The sequence below is a fragment of the Ambystoma mexicanum genome, chromosome 11 (assembly GCF_040938575.1).
Source record: "Ambystoma mexicanum isolate Mex_15411 chromosome 11, UKY_AmexF1_1, whole genome shotgun sequence".
Taxonomy (NCBI): Eukaryota; Metazoa; Chordata; class Amphibia; order Caudata; family Ambystomatidae; genus Ambystoma; species Ambystoma mexicanum.
This window is the reverse complement of record NC_090934.1, coordinates 964,440,494-964,460,459: the sequence shown is the minus strand read 5'-3', so window position 1 is coordinate 964,460,459 and position 19,966 is coordinate 964,440,494. Positions and strand designations below refer to the sequence as shown.

Genomic DNA, 19,966 nt, shown 5'->3' with positions numbered 1-19,966 from the left:
TGTTTATCCCCCAAGACCATTCCAAGTTCCCCTATGGGATTTAAACTTAGTACTAACTTTCGTGATGGGCACACCTTTCGAACCACTCCATTCTTGTTCGTTAAGATTCCTTACCCTTAAAACTGTTTTATTAATAGCACTTACATCTGCTAGAAGGGTGAGCGAATTGCAAGCTCTTTCTTGTAAACCCCCTCACACAATATTTCACAAAGACAAAGTTGTCCTGCAAGTGAAGCCTAATTTCCTCCCAAAGGTGGTTTCTGAATTCCATATCACTCAGAAGATTACCCTACCATCTTTCTATCCTCCTCCTCACCCGGGGAAAGAGGAAGAGAGGTTACACAGGCTAGACCCTAGAAGGGCTTTAAGTTTTTACATCAGTAGACTAGCCAGGATAAGACAGGCAGACCAGCTGTTTGTAGGTTACGCAGGTCACAAGCTGGGGTTACCTATAACTAAGCAGACCATTTCCAGATGGATCATTCTAGCCATTCTGGAATGTTATAAACTGGCAGGGAAAGAGCCCCCTCAAAAGCTTAGGGCTCATTCGACCAGAGGTATTGCAGCTTCATCGGCCCTCAAAAGAGGAGTGCCGGTTAAAGACATCTGTACGGCCGCTACATGGTCGTCTGTCCATACCTTTACACGTTTTTACAATTTGGATTCCTCCTCCAGTCAAGAGACTAGGTTTGGAAGGGCTGTGCTGCATTCTATTCATCAATAGAAGACAGCGTGAAGTCAGTACTCCCTCCTCCAATAATAGAATACTGCTATGGGAGCCTATCTAAGATGAGGAATACGTCGGAGGACACAATCCCTTCGAAGAACAAGTTACTTCTTACCTTGTAACGTTCTTTCGACGGGATGTTCCTCCGACGTATTCCTCATCGGCCCTCCCATCCATCCCCGCAGTTCTACTTCCCGTGTTGTTGCAGCTTACGCTCCTTCAGGGTGATTAGTCTAGTCCAGAAAGTATTATTGTGGGCTACAAAACGGAACTGAGCAACGGACGCTGCGCGCGGCCTTTATAGGCAGGATGACGTTGACGTCGATACGGCGGCTGTTGAGGGACATCGACTCGGAGGACGTCGACGCGCAGCGCCTCTAGAGAGAAAACATTTTCCGAGGCCAGCAGAGCTGGAAGGAGATATCTAAGATGAGGAATACGTCGGAGGAACATCCCTTCGAAAGAACGTTACAAGGTAAGAAGTAACTTGTTCTTCTACCCCAGTTGGCTTATACCAGTTTAAGGTTATGCCTTTTGGATTGAAAAATGCACCTGCTACATTTCAAAGGATTGTAAACCAGGTTCTGAATGGGATGGAGGACTTCTGCATGGCATACTTGGATGACATAGCAGTGTTCAGCAATTCCTGGGAAGAACATGTGGACCACTTGAGATATGTTTTGCAGGCTCTTGGAAAGGCCAATCTGGCCATAAAGGCGAGTAAATGCCAGATTGGACAGAGTAAAGTGGTCTACCTTGGACATGAGGTAGGAGGTGGAGAAATAAGGCCTTTGCCCAGTAAGATTGAAGCTGTGCAAAATTAGACAACACCTACTACTCAGACCCAGGTGAGAGCCTTCTTAGGCCTCACTGGGTACTACAGGAATTTCATAGGGAACTATGGGTCCATAGCTTCTCCACTGAATGTCATCTCCTCTCCTAAATTCTCGAAAAAGGTTAGGTGGAATGAGGAATGCAATCAGGCCTTTGAAACCCTGAAAAGGGCTCTTTGCCAAGCCCCAGTACTCAGAGCTCCTGACTACCACCAAACTTTCATTGTGCAGACAGATTCTTCAAATGTAGGAATAGGTGCAGTCCTCAGTCAACTGGAGGGCAAAGGTAGGGAGCACCCCATTTGCTTCATCAGTAGAAAACTGAAGGATCCTGAAACAAGGTGGGCAACCATTGAACGAGAGTGTTTTGCTATTGTGTGGGCTCTGAAGAAGTTTAGGCCATACTTGTATGGTTCTACTTTTGTCATTCAGACTGACCACCAAACCTTGAGATGGTTAATGCAAATGAAAGGGGAAAACCCAAAACTACTGAGAGGGTCAATCTGCCTGCAAGGGTTTGATTTCACCATTGAGCACAGATCAGGGTGTCACCACCAAAATGCTGATGGTCTCTCTAGGATGAATGTCATCGACTAGAGGTATGAGATTCATCCAGGAGTGGATTAAATCCTCCTGTCCCTTAGTCTGGGGGGGGGCGAGTGTTAGGGAAAATTCTCTGTTTAGGCTGAATTTCCTAACCTAGTGAGTCCCCCAGCAGCTTTGCTGGATTTCTGGAGTTTGTTTTTTTCTCCTGCCAAGAGTGAGACTCTTTTTCTCCCACTCTTGGACATGATTGTGGTGTTCCTTTGAATGTTAATGTGTTTCATGGGCTATGGGGTCTTTTACTCCATAGGGTCTCATATGTTTTTTTCTCCGTGCAGTAACACCAGGGTGTCATAGTGACCACCATAGACTCCATACCCTGGGACTGACTACTGTCTCCCAGGGCATGTAAAGTCACCATTGGCTTTACTAGTCCCACATTACTAACAGAACCAGAACCCCTGGGTCTGTTATTCGAGGGGGCACTGTCCCATCCCCCCTCATCGGGTTTTGGCTGGTGGCAGTGGATACTACTTTTTATATTCAACTGCGAATATATCTCTATGGGATTTTCCCATTGTTAGAGGCTAATACTTTTTAACATAGCCTCTAACATACTGCCGGTTTATTTATTTAATATTAATTCACCGGTTGGTATTTTCTGCCAGAACTCGGTTTTAAAATGGTGTTTGTGTTCGCCTCTGTAACTCCAAACCAAAGGTCGAGCCCTTTGTTCCACTTTTTGGCGGGCTTCTCCACAGAAGCCTCCAAAAGTGGTGCCACTCTGTCTGGGTACCACAGGGGGTGTGGGAGGGGGTTTAGGCACCCTGGACTGAGTTACCTTGGTAACTCAAGTCGCACTCTTGTATGATTGGCCCAAGTGGTGAGCCGGCTCACCACTTAGCATGTTTGATTGACAGCTAGGCTGAGTGAATGGGGGTGTGCTGCATAAAAGCAGGGCTTTTGGGACTGGAACTTCAGAAGTCGCCACAGGACCTGAAAATCCAACGAGGGAGAAGCTGAGCTGGCCTGCTACGACGACACCACTGGTGGAGCCCTGCTGAACCGACTCACCACTTCCCAACGACAGAGGCAATCTCCCGGCTGGAGAGTCTTCTTCCCCTGACTGGTGGGCACAACCAGTTTACCTTTCTTTCTCACATCCCAGGACGGCTTGTGGTCGAATTGCCCATGCCAAACACCCCGGGAACCGGATAGCCACTTACCACTGGACCCCAAATAAAAGGACCGCTCCTTTTAATTGAGAACTCCGTGGCTGGTTTCTTCCCTGGCAGTGCAACAGACTCCTGCTTTCCTCCCCGACGAGATCCTCTCTTCCTCCTGACGAAGCACCGTCTTGCACCCGCTGCCAGGAACAACTGCCCCCGCTCCAGCGTTCTCATCATTTTAAGGTACCGCGTCCGCCAGGCCTCCCTTTCTAAAGATTGCTACAAGGTAACAATAACCCCTTAACCTCCTGGACTGGGCTGGCCGCCTTGACCATCTAACTGGTCACTTTCTTTTTGGTCCAACTCCTTCTGAACCTATTGCGAGACTTTTGGGCACTTTGAACTGTGTGACCTTGGACACATTTCAACCGGAGCCTCTTAAAGTGGGTCCGGCCTTGTTAACTTTGACTTTACGGTTTTAACCTGCCTTCTTCTCCTACTGTGTTCTTCTGAAAGTGTTGGGATCTGTTTCTATCTTTGCTCTGCCTTTCTCTCTCTTTTAAACCGATTGATTAGAGTGCCATCTTCGTTAAGCGCTCACCGCTGTCTGAAAATAAGTGTTGCTTTACTTAAGACTTGTCTAACTAATTGCTGAAGGGAGTGTACATCTTTTAGTGACCGTGTTTTTGAACTGCTTGATATTAGTGCCAGTGTGTTTTACTAGATGTGTTTTGAAATAAATAAGTATATCTCTTTTACACCAAGCTCTGGTCAGTGTTTGCTTGTTCTACTGTGTTCTTTTGACCTATTGTGAATACTCTGTATACTGCCTAACTCTTCTTGAGAGAAGTCTGACTGCTCAGCCACAGCTGCCAGATAAATCTGGGTGGTACAGACTGCTACCAATTGGGTTTACTGCCAACCACCTGTAGTCTTAAATCTTTTGCAGTGGTCCCAGAGGGAACTGCACAGGTTTCTGCCTAACAGATTGGAGTCGAGATAAACACCCAATGTTTTGATGGTTTGGGACACTGCGATGGGGATGATGACTATGGTGAAGAAGCAGTATTTATTATCCAATTTGCCCAGGATGGAGGGCGACCCAATCAGCAGGAGTTCAGTTTTGTCGCTGTTGAGGCATAACCAATTCTCTGCCATCCAGGATTGGATCTTGGAATAAATTGAATTGAGGGTGTTACTATCGGACTCATAGTCACCTGAGAGGGGGATGAGCACCTGTGTGTCATCTCCATAATTCGTATATGAGATGCCCAGGGAGTCCGGAATGTTGAACAGGGACTTGGTGAACAGGTTGTAGAGAGTGGGTTCAGTGCAGGACCCCTGAGGGACTCCACATTTAATGTGACTGGCGGTGGCACAGGCTGAGTCGGAGAAAATGATAGGTTTCTTAGAAGAACTCCTTAGGAGAAAGTGAGACCTTCTACTGCCATGCCTTTTATTTGCTTATAGAGAGGTGCCTCAAGCAGGAGTGGGTTTCTGCCCATTTGATCTCCTCTACAGTCATCCAGTCAGAGGACCCTTGGCCCTGTTCAAAGAAGGGTTGGAGAGTGCTCTTTCCCTACAGCCAGTCTGTGTCACTGACTATGTGCTAGGCCTCAGGAGGAGGATGGCTTTAATGATGACTAAAGCAACAGAAAACCTGAAAGCTGGTCAGGCTGTGGTCAAGCATTGGCCCGGCCAGAAGACCAACATGGTGGAGTTTACTCCAGACCAGTTAGCATTGGTTATGGTTCCTATAAGGCAGAGGGCCTTACAGGACAAATGGATGGGACCCTTCAAGGTTGTAGGCAAACTTGAAGAGGTACATTATTTAGTGGACTTGGGCAACACTAATCATTTGAAGGCTTATGTTTCCAGACCAGAACTAAGAGCATTGCTTTTAGTCTCTGATCAAGAGGAGGAGAGTGAGTCTCTCCCTGATCTCCTCAGGGGACAACCTTCTGTTACGCTCACCTGGTCTCTGCGGAAGCATTGGGGCACGGTTGCAGCCCTCCCAGGAGTTTGATATCCCCTGTCCGGTCTTTCCCCCTGCAGATAAGCTGTGAGCGGCGGCAATTGGTGACACTGCTCCTGCGTGGATATGAGAAAACGTGAATGGCCTGATCAGTGACTATTGTGCCTCTCAAACCCTTCTACCCAAGGTGCGATTTCTGTGGGCATGTACCGGCCCATAGGGCTCACCTGTTAATTATTGATGGTAAGCTCTCCGTCCTGCTACTTGTGGCAGGGGCGCTTGTCGACGGGATCTAGTTCCTTCACTGATCCCTGGTAAGTAACAGTCCATTCCAGCGGCGACTATGCTTCTCCTCTTGTCTCTTTCCCTTTCCATGTTCTCCTTGCCTCTTCTCATTTTCTTTCTTGGTATTATTGCTCTCAATATTGCTGTTAATTCCTGAATAACGTTTTCTCTTCTGTTTTCTTCCCAATAGATGGAAATGCTGTTCAAAAGCAGCTGTGGGGGTATGGAACGCGTTCGGGAAGAAGATGGTTGAAACCGCAATGTCCGACAACAGGTGAGTGATGGTTTAAGGCAAAGCGCGAGGTTCGGTGGTAGCGCGACCTTAAACTGAATGTTTTTTAATGTCTTTTAAGTGTCTAACCTTGGCTTTCGTTTTTACTTGCAGGTGCTGCTGTCGCTGACGAATCGCGTTGTGTTGCAGTTTGCAGTGCCAAGATGAAGATTCCAGCGTCCCAGAAGATTCGGAGATGAGCTGCGTTTCCAGGATGAAGATGTCAGCGTTCCGGAAGGCTTGACGATGAACTGTGGTATCAAGAAGAAGATGTCAGCGTTCCGGAAGATTTGGAGAAGAATGTCAGGATCAACGAAGACGCACACAGGTGAGAGCAGGTTCCCCAGTTGGTAAGTATGAAAGTAGGAAACAGGATTTCTAAAGGTAAGTTTAATCCCAGGAAGCGGTCAGCGTTAGGCTGCATGGAAGTGCAGAATAACGCGAAGCGTCTGCCTCAGGGATTGGAGCAGTTTATATAGCTGCGATCGTGGGCACGCCCACTAGGCCTGGCTTGCCTGGCACACCCTGCCACCCCTAGAGAGTCAGCACATGAAAGGTAGCTCGATAGCAGCAGCAGCCACACCCAAGAGTACACGTGGGGCTGCTTTACTGATGGAAGTTCCCATGTTAAATGCACCTTGCACCCAAAATGCGGTGTTATGTCGAAAATAAAAGTATTCTTGTCCCAAATAAATGTTCTTGCTAATTGTTATTCATGAGCCTGGCGTCAAAGGCGTCAGGACTGTGTCCATCCGGGGCCGCTGTGTCTGTGGCCCTTTAATGTCTGCGTTCTTGTCCCGATGACCATGCCAGCACTCCCCCTCAATGCCCCTCTCAAGGGTGGTCCTCCTCCTGGTTTGGTGGGATTATTGTGATGGAACTGCCTGATTAAACATGGAGCATAGACGTGTTCACTGGGTTCCTATGTTCGGTCTTGAGGTCCGTAACCTTTCCAGTCCATAAGGTAATACAATTTGGACCGAGCCACCTTGGAGTCCACGATGGATTTAACTTCATACTCCGGTTCCCCATCGAGTAATTCGGGCTCTGGTGGAGGGCTAATCCGTGTATTCGGTTTCATTGGTTTGAGGAGAGAGACATGAAATACTGGGTGAATCTTCATGTGCGATGGTAACTCTAATTTCATGGCAGCAGGGTTGATTATTGCTTGTTTAGTATAGGGACCCAAATATCTGGGGCGGAAGGCCCTTGGTCCTTTCAACGGAATGTATCTGGATGCTAACCAGACTTTATCCCCAATCTGGTAATCAGGAGCTTCTTTTCCGTGCCGATCAGCAAACAGTTTTTGTCTTTCTTTGGCCTTAGTCAAATGTTCTGTTGCTTCCTCAAGAACCTGAGTGATGGTTTTATGCAAGGTTTCTATTGCTGTCATTTCCAAAGTATTGAGTGGATCAAATACTGATGCCCGTGGATGTCTTCCGTGCACAGTATAGAATGGAGTTTGCCCAGTACTCGTGTGAACAGAGTTGTTGTATGCATACTCGGCTACCCAGAGTATGTTTTTCCAGGAGGCCTCGGAGTGCTGTAACATACACCTTAAATACTGCTGTAACGTCTGATTAGTTCATTTCGTTTGACCATACGGCGGGGGTGATGGCTTGTGGACAACCAGAGGTCAATTTTGGCCATTTTACAACACCTTCTCCAAAAGGCGGAAACACATTGGCCCTCATTACGACCCTGGCGGAGAGGGGTTTACGCCAGCGTAATGCATGGCGTACCTCTCCGCCAGACTACGACATTCCGTAGCGCCATGGAGATTTTTATGCCTGCTTTTTGCAGGCGGAAAAATCCATGGCGCTACGGGACTTGTTGTTAATTACGCCACCGTAATTTACGGTGGCGTAATTAACGCCTTCCCCACTCCCATTATACCCTATGGGGCAAAAATGGGAATGGGGAAGGGTAAATGGGGATTGGGGACTTACCGCCCCGCCAACCTCGGAATGGGGCGGTAAGTCCGCCAACCCCCATGGCGGTGTTGGCAGCTCTGCGCCATGGTCCATGGTGCAAATTGCACCATGGACCTCCACCAGGGTCGTAATGAGGGCCATTGAGTTCTACGATCCGATATTAATATTGACAGAAATCCATGCAATCAGACAATTTGTTCTAAAAACACAGTAGCGAGAGTTGATGAAGTTGAGAGTCCCTTCAGAGGGATGAAATGGGCCATTTTGGAGGATAAATCCACAATGACTAAGTTGGTGTTATAACCATTGCAGGGAGGAAGATCCGTGATGAAGTCCATTGACAGAGTATGCCAAGGTGCTGGTTGTACCATCAAGGGACGTAGTAAGCCAGCAGGGTTTTGTTTCTGAGACTTGTGTTGTGCGCAGACACCACAGGTTGCAATGAACTGGGCAATGTCTTTTCTCCAAGTTGGCCACCAGTAGTTTTGCTTTATTTTAGCCTCAGTTTTGGCTATTCCTGGATGTCCTTCCACTAATGAATCATGATGGTTTGTGATGATTTGATTTTGCAATTTCTTGTCCTGGATATATAAGCCTCCTTAAAAATATGTTAGATTGTTTTCGATGTCTCCCTTTAAAAGTGATTCCTGCTGTGTTGACTGATTCATCTGGGATTGCAATCTGGTTTTTAAGTCATCTGCACACATGGTGGCAGCGATCTTGGTTTGGATTCGTTCTTCGGGAATGATGGCCACAGGATCTGATGTTGTAAAAGCCCCTTTTTCTTCACTCATGCGTGATAGTGCATCTGCCTTTCCATTCTGTTCTCCAGGTATATAGGTGATAATAAAGTCGTATTTGGCGAAAAAGAGAGCCCAACAAAGTTGACGCGAGGATTGTGCTTTGGCGGTCTTCAAGTATTGTAAGTTACAGTGGTCCGTGATGATGGTGACCGTGTGTCTTGCCCCAAGAAGATAATGTCTCCATGCCTTGACTGCTGCTTTAATCGCCAGTATATCCTTATCCGTGATTGTGTAGTTCAATTCGGGGGCAGTGAACTTGCGGGACCAGAATGCAACGGGATGTAACTGTCCTGTTTCCGGGTCCTGTTGGGACAATACCTCTTCCATTTCTACGTTTGAAGCATCTGTTTCAACCACGTATGGCAGATCTGCTCGAGGGTGTCAAATTTATATTGGTTGTGGTAGACCATGCTATTTTCCGAAGAGAAGCAGCAAGCTGGTGAATATACCTAAGATGAGGAATACGTGGGGGGAACATCCAGTCGAAAGAACGTTACAGTTGGTAAGTAACTTGTTCTTCTGTGCTAATTCCCTTCAACCTTAGAGACCCCCAGCTCTGTTGCTGGACTTAGGACTTTTTAATTTTAACCCCGGAGTGGGTGAGACCTTTTTCTCACTCCCTCATGTGTTTTTACGTGATTTGGATTTTGTGTTTTCATTGTTTCAGGAGTCTGACAAAATCCATAGGCATCTGCTTTTTGTATGGTGACACACAGCACCTTCGGTGCAGGGTCACAGAGAAATCCTTTTAGATTTCTCAAACAGTTTAAATACCTTTTCTTGAGTGAAAAGTTCCGCAGTTCCAAAGAATAGTAAAGTGAAATTGGCTTTACTTACCTTTTCTCTTTGTAGGTCCAGCATACACCATCTTATGTGGAGTGCTGGGGGGTTACCTACTAGCCCTTTATACTACATTTTCATGTAACATTTTTATGTTATCCTCACTACTTTAAGTAGCTGGTGGCAGTAGTTTATTTGTTCCTACCATTGTGCTTTTGTACCACAGGCTGAACCTTCAGCTGCAGTACAGCACCCATGGGCGACCATTTAATCAAAATGGCCCCTGTCTTCTTTTTTTCGTTGTTTTCTGTTTGTGAGATCTTTCTTGGGTTTTACTCTGTGTGTTGACAGATTTGAGCACTTTGTTTGTTTGTCTTGCCTTTGGCAGGCTTCAGCCCTGAAGCCTGCCTTTGGCTCCAGTGTGTCTGGAAGGACAGAATGTGAGGGAGGGTCCCGAAACTCCCCTGTCCATTGTCTCTAGGAATGCCTGAAGGCAACTAGTTCTGATTGGCTGGCTGGCTGACCTTTTAGGACAGCCATCCTGCTGTGTGATTGACATCCTAGGCTGTGCATGAAATGAGGAAACCTGCTTAAAAGGTGAGGGTTTTGGTACTACAGGCAGAGTCGACCACTGGGAGAAACACCCGACGAAGAAACCATGAACGAAGCTTGCTGCATCCTCTTGGACCTTTGAATTGCCCGATGAAGCCCTGCTGCCCTGCTGAACTCCTTTTTCACCTTGACAGAGAAGCTCCAGAAGGAACTGCTTCTCCCCTTGGGTAAGTGGGATTAACTAACCCAGAGACGAATTCCACTGGACCACCATCGCCGACTTGCTATGCCTCTCTGTTGCTTTGGAAGCCCAATCTCAGGGGTTGAGTGTCTGTAGTCGAGTGCAATATCTGCTGTGGAACGAATCTGGATAGAAGCTCCAGGAGACTCCAAAGAACATATCCAGAAGCAGGACCTCCCAATCCAGATTCCCCTCACCAGCGTGCAGGACCAAGGGAGCAAAGAGAGTCCAACCGGTATCCAAGATCCGCAACGGTGCTGTTTGCTAAGCGCTGAAACCGCAACGTGCTGCTGAACTAAAAAGAGCCTGTAGCTGCTGAAGATTTCCCAAGTACCTCCACAGGAGCCCTCCAGACATCCTCCCTCTTGTCCCCACGACAACTGAGGCTCAGGAACAAGGGTCTGCACCGCTGTAGCAAGAGCAGAATCCAGCTGGATCACTCTTCTTCAAACCAGAGGTATTGTTTAGGCTTGGGGTACTTACCTTGTTGCCTTGTAACCATGCTCTTCTCAGTTGGGAATTGCATTGGCTCACCTTTTATAGTTGATTCCAACTCCCCTCATCATGGTTTAACAGCTTATGGGCCTCATTACGACTATTGCGGAATGGTTTAACGGACGCCGCTAATGGTGGCAGCGTCGTTAAACCCATTCCCCAATATTACGAGTCCCCAGAGCGGGTCCCGCGAGTGGACCAGGGAGCTTACAACGGTCCGGTCGTAATCGCCCCGTTGTTAGCTCCCACACCCATTCCCATTTGAACCCTACAGGGGCTCAAATGCGAATGGGGCAGGTCCGGGCCCGGGTTCCCTGTAGGAGGAAAGACTGGGCGCTCCGAATTTGGAATGGCCCAGTAATTCCCCATTCAGGGAACCCGGACCCGATTTTGGAGGCAGCCATGGCGCCAATAGCGCCATGGCTACTTCCAAAGTCGTAATGAGGCCCTATGACCCTACAAGGGATTTTTCTACAAACTCTCTAACTTTGTGCAAGACTTTGATTTAAGAAGTGCCTCAGATCCATCGACTGTGTCCCAAATTACTTTGGCTGTCCTGACTCCCTGAATTCTCTTCTAGTCCATTGACTTTGATACTGTTTGTCCCTCATAGGTGGTAGCTTGTTGTAAACTGTTACTGCTGGGAAAGGCTTATCAAGATTTCATTGTAAGATTTAGTTTTCCTCATATATACTGAGACACTGTCTAACCTTTTCCTTCCCTAACCTTTCCTTTCTGCAACCTCAGAATCTGCAAAGCATAACTAGTGTGATATATAAATGCCTTTACTGTCCTTGTGATTGAAATCACCTCAGGTGTAGGAATTGTGTAAGAAGCATATCCAAAGATTATCCACTAACTTGTTTTGATTCTGAAAAGTAATTTTAAAGTATATTAACATTGTTACATGAATTCCCTTTTTAAAGAATGCTTATTTAAAAATTGATGTTAATTCAATAAATAACTATGTATAACTGAAACGTTGAGTGTATGAGTTCCTTGGCTACTTGTATTTATGGATTTCATTTGTACAGCTCTACAGCTCACATTCACCCCTCTTGACCTAGGCCTGGCTGCTCAGTCACACTACCAACTTGTGTAGTACAGACCTATACCAAAAGGTGGGTTACCTAATACCAAGCAGATAAGTGTTGTGTGGTCTCACACAGTGTGACTGCATCAGTTATTACCTAACACTTCAGTTTGCACACTGACAGGGATTCTAACAGTCATATTGTTGCACTGGATGAGGGCTGGCAAAATAGGAACCATTTGTTTATGCTTGTGCTAGTTTCTTAGTATCAAGTTCCTTAGAGTCAGCCAAGTGCTGTCTCAGCTCAGGAGAGCAGGCATCAAACATGTTCTCAAGTAAAACCAGGTTTCTCATTCCTTCAAAGGTGTTCACTCTGTGACCCTTAGCCCAGCCATCTAAGTTTCTCAAACATTTATTTATTTGTATTTTTTAAACGCACATCAGCCCAAGAGCATTGTGGCGCTGTTACTTATATATATATTGCTGGTTACAAGGGAAGGCTTAGTATTTACATTGGTATTTGCATTTATGGTTCATCTAGAGTTACATAGTACATAGAGGTACTATATATTTGCATTACGGTTCATCTTGGGATTACCAAGTACATGGAAGATAGCATATATAGTGCAGCTTGTTGGTTCGCTGGGCGAGGAGAGCTTGTGCGCCAGGGTGTAGTGAAGGTTATTTGAATAGTGTGGTTTTGAGGGATTTGCGAAAGGCGAGTAAGGAAGGTTCTGCTCTGAGCGGGTTGGGGAGGGCATTCCAGAGTTTTGGTGCTACATGGGGGAAGCCAATGCCGCCGGCGTTGGCTCTTTTTATGGAGAGTACACAGAGTTGGTTAGCAAGGTGGCTTCTTGTGGGGCGGGCAGAGATGTTTTTGGATATAGTTTCTAATAGGTTGGATGGGGCGGAGAGATTGATGCATTTGTGCATAAGTGTGAGAATTTTGAAGTTGATCCTTTCCTTGACTGGGAGCCAGTAGGCTTTGCGTCTAGCCTGGGATATATGGTCACTTTTTGGCATGTGTAGGGCTGCGCAGAGTGCGTTGTTTTGTGTTATTTGGAGCCTGTTGATGTTTTATGCGGAGGTGCCTGCCAGAAGGGCATAGCAATAATCGAGTCTGGCTCCTATTTTGGCTCTGGCTATGGATAGGCAATTTTGAGCGGTTAGAAAGGGTTTTATGGCAGTTATAAGTTTAGTGGTGTGGGAAGAGGCAGAAGAGATGGCGCTGACCTGTCTTGTCATCGAGAGTGTAGAGTTTAAGTAGACTCCAAGGGTCTTTACAGATGTAGAGATTGGTATATTAGTGTGGTCGATGGAGAAGTGAGTGTATTTAGTGTTGAGTTTGGAGAGAATTTCCTTGGGGCCCAGGTTGATGATCTCAGTTTTATCCCTGTTTAAGCAGAGACCATTGATTGCCATCCAAGTTTGGATGGTGGCATATATCTGGAGGAGAGCTTCTGCATCATGGTCGTATGCTCCAGTAAGGGGGAGGAAGACTTGGGTGTCTTCGGCATAGTTTGTGTATGCTATGCCGAGCACATCCAACATGTCAAAGAGTGATTTGTTGAATAGGTTGTAGAAGGTAGGAGCAGTACATGAGCCTTGGGGGACTCCACAGTTGATTGTGGTGGGGGCTGTGTTGGCTTGGTCAGAGTAGACCTTCATAGCCCTTCCTTCTAGGAAGGAGGTTATTCAGGAGGTGGCTTTGTCAGAGAAGTGGGTGGCGTTGGACAGGTGGGAGGTGAAGATATCATTGTCAACAAGATCAAATGCGGCGGAGAGATCGAGGAGGAGCAGGAGGGCAGGTTTGCCAGTATCCATTATTTTGGTGATTTGGTTCTTAAGATCTAGGAGGGTTGTTCCTGTGCTATGGCCTTTGCGGAAGCCTGATTGTCTTCTGCCTAGGATGGCATTGGATTCCAGATATTGTTGGATTTGGATGTGGGCGGCTTTATCCGGGATTTCGAGGAGGAAGGGAACAGTAGTGATGGGGCAGTAGTTGTTGGGGCAAGCGGGGTCCAGGGTGTTTTTTTTTGAGAGGGCGAAGCCAGGATTCTTTCAGGCTTTGTGGTACGATTCTAGAGGAGAAGGATGCATTAATGAATGCTGTGATGATGGTGGTGAGTGAGTCTGCTCATTCTTTGATGATGTAGGGGGACAGGTGTCCTCTTTGCAAGTGGAGGGTTTGATAAGTTTGAGAAGATTGGTAACTTCCTTCTCGGTGACGTCTCTGAAGACGATGAGGGGTATTTGAGAGAGAGGTTTAGGTGGGGGGGGGGTGGATGTAGAATTTCCTGACTGGGAAGGGCTTTGCACTGAGCTATTATTTTTTCTTGGAGCATTTTGTTGATGAGAGCGTCCTGAATGCTGGAGCACCAGGCTTTGTCTTTGGCGATTTCATCCGGGGAAGTGGCAGGGGAGGTGAGATCTTTGAAGATAGTGAGAATTTCCCTAGATTTTGAGTTAGCTTTGGAGATTCTTTGGTTGAATGATTTTGATTTGCCTAGAAATATGGCTTTTTTTATACGTGGATGAGATCTCTTTAAATTCATTTAGAGAGGATTGGTTGGGCGAGGATTGCCAGTTGGCTAGATCTCGATGCTTATTGGTGCGTAGTGCAAATAGTTCTTCCGTAAACCATAAATTAGACTGCATTGATTTTTTCTCTTTTTTGTCTTCTAGGGGAGCTATGGATTCAATAGCTTGGGTGAGCACGTTTGCATAGGTGTTGGCCAGAAAGATGGGGTCGTTGTTAAATGGAGGTTTAAGTTCAGGGAAGTCGAGAAGCGGTGCAAGGTTGATTTTGGTTAGTTTTTTTGAGCTTCTGACTTTGGCGGGTGGGGCATACAAGAGTATTTTGCGATTTGGAATGGTGGGAATAGCACATTGGATGAGGTGGTGGTCTGTCCATGGGAGGGCTGAGATGTTAGTGATAGATGAGGCGCAGTTGTGGTTTGCGATCCAGTCAATGAATCGGCCTTTGCAATGGGTTGGTGCATTGATTTTATATTCAAACCCAATGTAGTTGAGTTCTTTGGCTAGAGAGGCAGTATATATTTGCATTACGGTTGTCCTTGGGGTCATGCAGGCCTAGGTTGAGGTCACTGAGTAGGATGGTTTTGGTCAAGCTTTTTAGGCTATTCCCTATAATTTGGGGGAGGTGCTTTTGGTAGTGTGGTGGTGAGCCAGGTGGCCTGTAAGTGATTAGGATGTTTATGCTGCAGTTGGGGAGAGAGAGAGTTTGGCAGTGAGGAGGTCAGGGTTGTTTTCCAACTTTGGTTGCAGAGGCTAATGGAGCATGTATCTTTGAAGATGAGGGCTGCACCTCCACCTTTGGATGTCTTGTGGTCGTGTCTCAGGATAGTGTATCCTTGAGGAAGGGCAAGGGAGAGGGACGGGCACACACACACAGGTAGCCTAAGGGGTACCATTAGTCTTTTCAATCTAGCTATTTTTGCCCGCTTGACTAGCTCATAGTCTTTCCTGTCTCTGGCTTTTAACACCATTATAGCATCACCTCCATTCTGGGGGAGCCTAGACATCAGCCATGCAACTATATCATTCCCTCTTATCTCTTGCAAACCATATGTGAACTCAGATTTACTCAACCAATCCAACACATCCAGTTTAGGATCATACATACTTACAGCCTTTTTTTGGTAAGTGAGGTCTCTTGGGACTAGCAGACTGAGAAGACCCTGAAAAGGAAGCAGAATCAAGGGACATCTTTTTCATCTCATATTCATGCTGCATTTCGTTTTCTCGTAGTCTCATCTCATTGTCTTTGTCTTCAGATACCACTGCAAGTTTTTTGAATTCTAGTTCCAGCCTCGTTCTTTCAAGAGACACATATTCAGGACTTAGATTGTGACCTTGTGGGATCACAGTAGGAAGTGGATGAGGTACAGCAGGCACTTAGGGAGGAGGTTTGTTCATCCTTTGAGGATCCTACTCAGTTTCTGACTCAGGTAGATTGGAGTTAAGCTCTAAGCTAACATCCCAATCATTTTCTTCCATATAATCCTGGGGAGTAGGTGATACAGGCCTACTTCCCAATTGTTGGTGATTTAACAATGTGGTAATCAATTCACTCTTTCTACCTTTTAAACTCAGCCCCCTGTTTCTACACAAATCTTTCAGTTGATCAATTGTAAGTGCAGTAAAGGCTGTTTCATTAACCTTATCCATGCTAGTCATTTTTACAAGTTGCATTTCTTTTTGGTGGAGCTAGCCTTGTGGTTAGTTTATCTGGGTACAATTAGAACCAATAGTCAATGTAACAACTCTACACCAATACCACTGCCTGCCACCATTTTTAGGTAAGAATTGGTGCAGTCCAACTGGTGAGGACTACACACGATGTATCTGCTTGGTATTAGGTAACCCACCTTTTAATATAGGCCTGTACTGCACAAGTTGGTACTGTGACTGAGCAGCCGGGCTTATCTTAAGAGGGGTAATGTGAGCTGTAGAGCTGTACAATTGAAATCAGTAAGTACAAGTAACACTTACACACTTAAAGTTATATATAAATATTTATTTATAATATACACAAGGTTTAAATAAGCATTCTTTCAAAGGTTTTTTCCACTAGTAACATTCAATCAAAGTTTGGATTCAGTTTGTAAAGGGCAATAACAATTGGTTAATACTTTGTGCTAAAACTTATTCCAGCACACGGATGTGACTTCAGTTAAAGTCAGTATTGCACTTATTTTGAGTTACCAGTTCTGTCATTGAGTTTGTAAAGGAAGGAAAGGTAAGAATCAGATTTAGATCATACTTTCCACAATGTAAAACAATTACAACCTCCCAAAGGGAGGAAGATTACTTTTATCCCAGCAGTAATAGTGTCCACAAGTATAACCCATGATCGAACAAGTACTGCCAAAGCCAGTAGGGTTAGAAGGGTGCCTTTAGGGAGCCAGGACAGCCAAAGTTAATGGAAAAAGTAAATAGTTCTGATGCACTTGTTCTTAGATACAGTCTTGACAAAGTTAGTAAGTTCAGCATCACAGTAACTCAACTGAGCTACTTTGTAGAAAGCACAAGCTGTTCAGGCCAGTGCAGGAGTGTTGGTGTCAACTCTAAAGTGGAACAAAAGCACTTCACAGGATAGAAAGCAGAACTCATGGCTAAAAGGTGAACACCCAAGCCCCACAGTACCTGTGATTGGTAGAAAAATGTTCTAGCTGGATTGCTCCGTGCGGCAGTTTGGCAGGCCCTTGCTCCTGGACCTTGTGGTGGTGACAAAAGGAAGGACGTCTGGCGGGCTCCTGCAGCAGCTCTCGGCAGAGGGACTCCTCAGCTATGGATTTCCTTTGTTTCAGTGGCACTTCAGTGTTTCTGGCACCTTTTCCTCTGCGTCATTGAAGAATGATCATCTCTGGTTGGAAGAAACTTGCTTCCTCGGCCCTGGACTCTGGTGAGGGGACTCTGGATCAAAATGTCCTGCCTTTGCAGGGTCCTCGGGAAGCACACGAAGATTTGGCCGGATTTGGACTTCGCAAGATAATGCACTCGGCAATGGTCACAGGACACCTGGCATTGGGCTTCTGCAGCTCTTGTGAGGCACAGCAAGTTTGGGGTTGTGCCAATTGGAAGCTTGTCTTGAGGCTAGTTGGTTCCACCAGCGCATGGGAGGACGCCGTCTCGTATGGGTCTTCCCAGTCGATACGAAAAGGGGGTCAGCACAGCGGCAGGGCATCACCAGTCTCATCACAGTCTTCTTCAGATGTTCCTTGCCAGTGACCGACTCTGCCTCTAGTCCCAAAAAACCTAGCTTTTTATGCTATTTACCATTCATTCACAGCCTATGCTGTCAATCACACATCAGGGTGGCTGTCCTTTCAGGACAGGCAGCTGGCCATTCAAAACTGGTTTCACTCAGGCATACCTAGAGACAAAGGACAGGGATGTTTTGGGACCCTCCCTCACTTCCTGCCTTTCCAGACACACTGGAGCCTGGGCAGGCTCCAGGGCTGAACTCTGCCAAAGGAAAAACACCCAAAGAACTCCAACCTGCATCAACCAGTAAAAGCCCAGAAGATACTAATAAACAGAAAATGGTGAAAAAAGAAGACAGTGGCCATTTTGGGAAAATGGACACCCATGGGTGCTGTACTGCAGCTGAGGGTTCAGCCTGTGGTAAAGATGCACACTGGTAGTAAAATTAAACCACTGCCACCAGCCATTTATAACAGGTTAGTGTAACAAACAAATGTTGCATGAGAAGTGGGATAGGAATCACTAAATAACCCCCCAGCACTCCACATAGGGTGGTGTGTGCTGGTCCCACAGAGAGAAAGGTAAGACAGGGATCATCTTACTTTTCTTGGGAACGGTAGTTCACCAAGAAAATGTATTTAAACATTCAGAAAAGTCCAAGGGACTTTCCAGCGGCACTGCACCTAAGGTGCTTTGTGTCATTATACAAAACGTAGATGCCTATGGAGTTTGTCAGACTCCATGAAAGAGTAAAAAACAAAATCCTAGTCAGGAAAAACGCCTGAGTGAGAAAAAGATCCCACTCACTCAGGTGGAAAAAGTCACAAGCCCCAAGTCCAGCAAAAGAGCTGGGGGTCTCTAAGGTTGAAGGGAATTATCACAAAAATGAAAATTCTCCCTAACAATCGGCTCTCACCCTTAGCCCATCCCTGTATCTGCCAGGTTCATTGTTACAATGATAGAATAACATTGTTTTCTCAGAGTAGCTAATTAGTTGTTAGGTCAGCTTCACTGTGGATGATGAGCCCAGTGACGCCCACGTGGACGAAGACAGACAGATGAAGACAGACCAATGCTTTGGCATCCCATATGGAGCAGGCCTTACATGTACAGGGTTTCTCCAATTCATATTGCAGAATTGTACTATATGTAAGAAAGTCATCAGTGAAGTCGCTTGTGCTTATAATGTGCCTCCCATGCCTATGGAGATCAGAACGTTCGATGGCAGCAGAGTACTTTGCTGATGCACTTCTATTTTGTAGAAATAAATACTTGTTATCATTGCAAGTGTTTCTTGGGCCTTTTTCCCTAGCGGGCTGTGTTTTTTCTGGTGTGAGCGTGCAGGGGCATGTCTTCAGGTTGCAGCATTCCAACAAATTGATTTCCAGCACAGCATGCTCTCACCAGTTTTTCAAATTAAACTATGAAAGGGAACAGAGAAATGTTTCCAGTACAGTTAAACAAAAACATTTAATTCATGGCGTTTAATACATTATTTTGCACATACTGCTGTACAATTGTGCGATTTGATTTTTTATTACAAAATACATCTGCTATATATATGAACTTTCTATGTACAGTCCTGTATCTAGCGCACGTTCTAACATAGTCGCACTAGCAAAGCTATTACAATAACAGTTTCATATGAGCATTCCTCAAATAATACCCGTCTTGATATTAAAAAACTGTTTCCATTTCAGGTTTATGAATATTCATGAAGTAAAAAAGTGCTGGGAAACAAAAGGATTATTTGTATTCATTCGAAAGCGAGTGGAAGCCTTGGTATACCGGGTAAAGGAAGAAGCTGTACGACCATCACCGTAAGTCACTTTACAATATGACATACATTAGGTGTATGGTGCACCCACCAAAATGTAGATTCTTTGTGAAACATGCAGATGAATGTTGTGCCTTGTGTCTTCTGACTTCCCAGTGACTGGATTACTATGCACAAGCTGTCAACTAGCTTTATCTATTGGCTCTATTAGGCAGGGGTTTCAGTGGGCCAGAACCTGCCGGCCCAGAGCTCTGTCAGTCTCCAGAGGGGGCTCCCGAGCCAGACCTCTGCAGAGCTCCCTCAGCTAGCCCCAGATACGCCAACTCCCCCCCACCCCATCCTGTTTAGCCAAAGTGAGGCATGGTTAAAAGGCTGCGTGCCTGTGTCTTTTTTTTTATCAGGACTGCTGACACCTGCAGGCAGCCCTCTAACCCTGCGGCTCTTTGGCTAAACGGGCTCTATTCTGGGAGTTGGTGCCTCACTCAGTCACAGTAGAAGAGGCCGGCCATCCCAGATCGCATTCTGTTTCTTAGTGAGAAACGCTAACCCCCAGCAGGCACCCCTTTCACTCAAGAAGCAGCACGGTTTAAGACTGCCTGTGGGGGCCGGCAACCCCCACAGGCAGCCCTTTAACCATGAAGCTTGTTGGATAAAAGGACTGCCTGCTTGTGGTTAGTTCCTCTCATTAAGAAACAAAAGGAGAGCTGGGGTGCACTGGTATCAGACCTTCGGTGCACCCAGACACCCCTCTTGTTTTTTAATCACAGACTCCGGCCCCCCACAAGGCAGCAGGGCTCAGAGCCTATGATTTAGGAACA

General features: G+C 46.1%; 1 protein-coding gene across 1 annotated transcript in view; it reads left to right on the top strand.

Annotated features, from left to right (window-relative positions):
* Positions 1-19,966, top strand: part of LOC138505089 (sperm-specific sodium:proton exchanger-like) — a 607,661-nt gene that overhangs the window by 570,480 nt on the left and 17,215 nt on the right. The window contains exon 4 of the mRNA XM_069625405.1: positions 19,072-19,191. Within this exon, the coding sequence (XP_069481506.1) occupies positions 19,072-19,191 (120 nt within the window). The remainder of the gene's footprint in view (positions 1-19,071; positions 19,192-19,966) is intronic.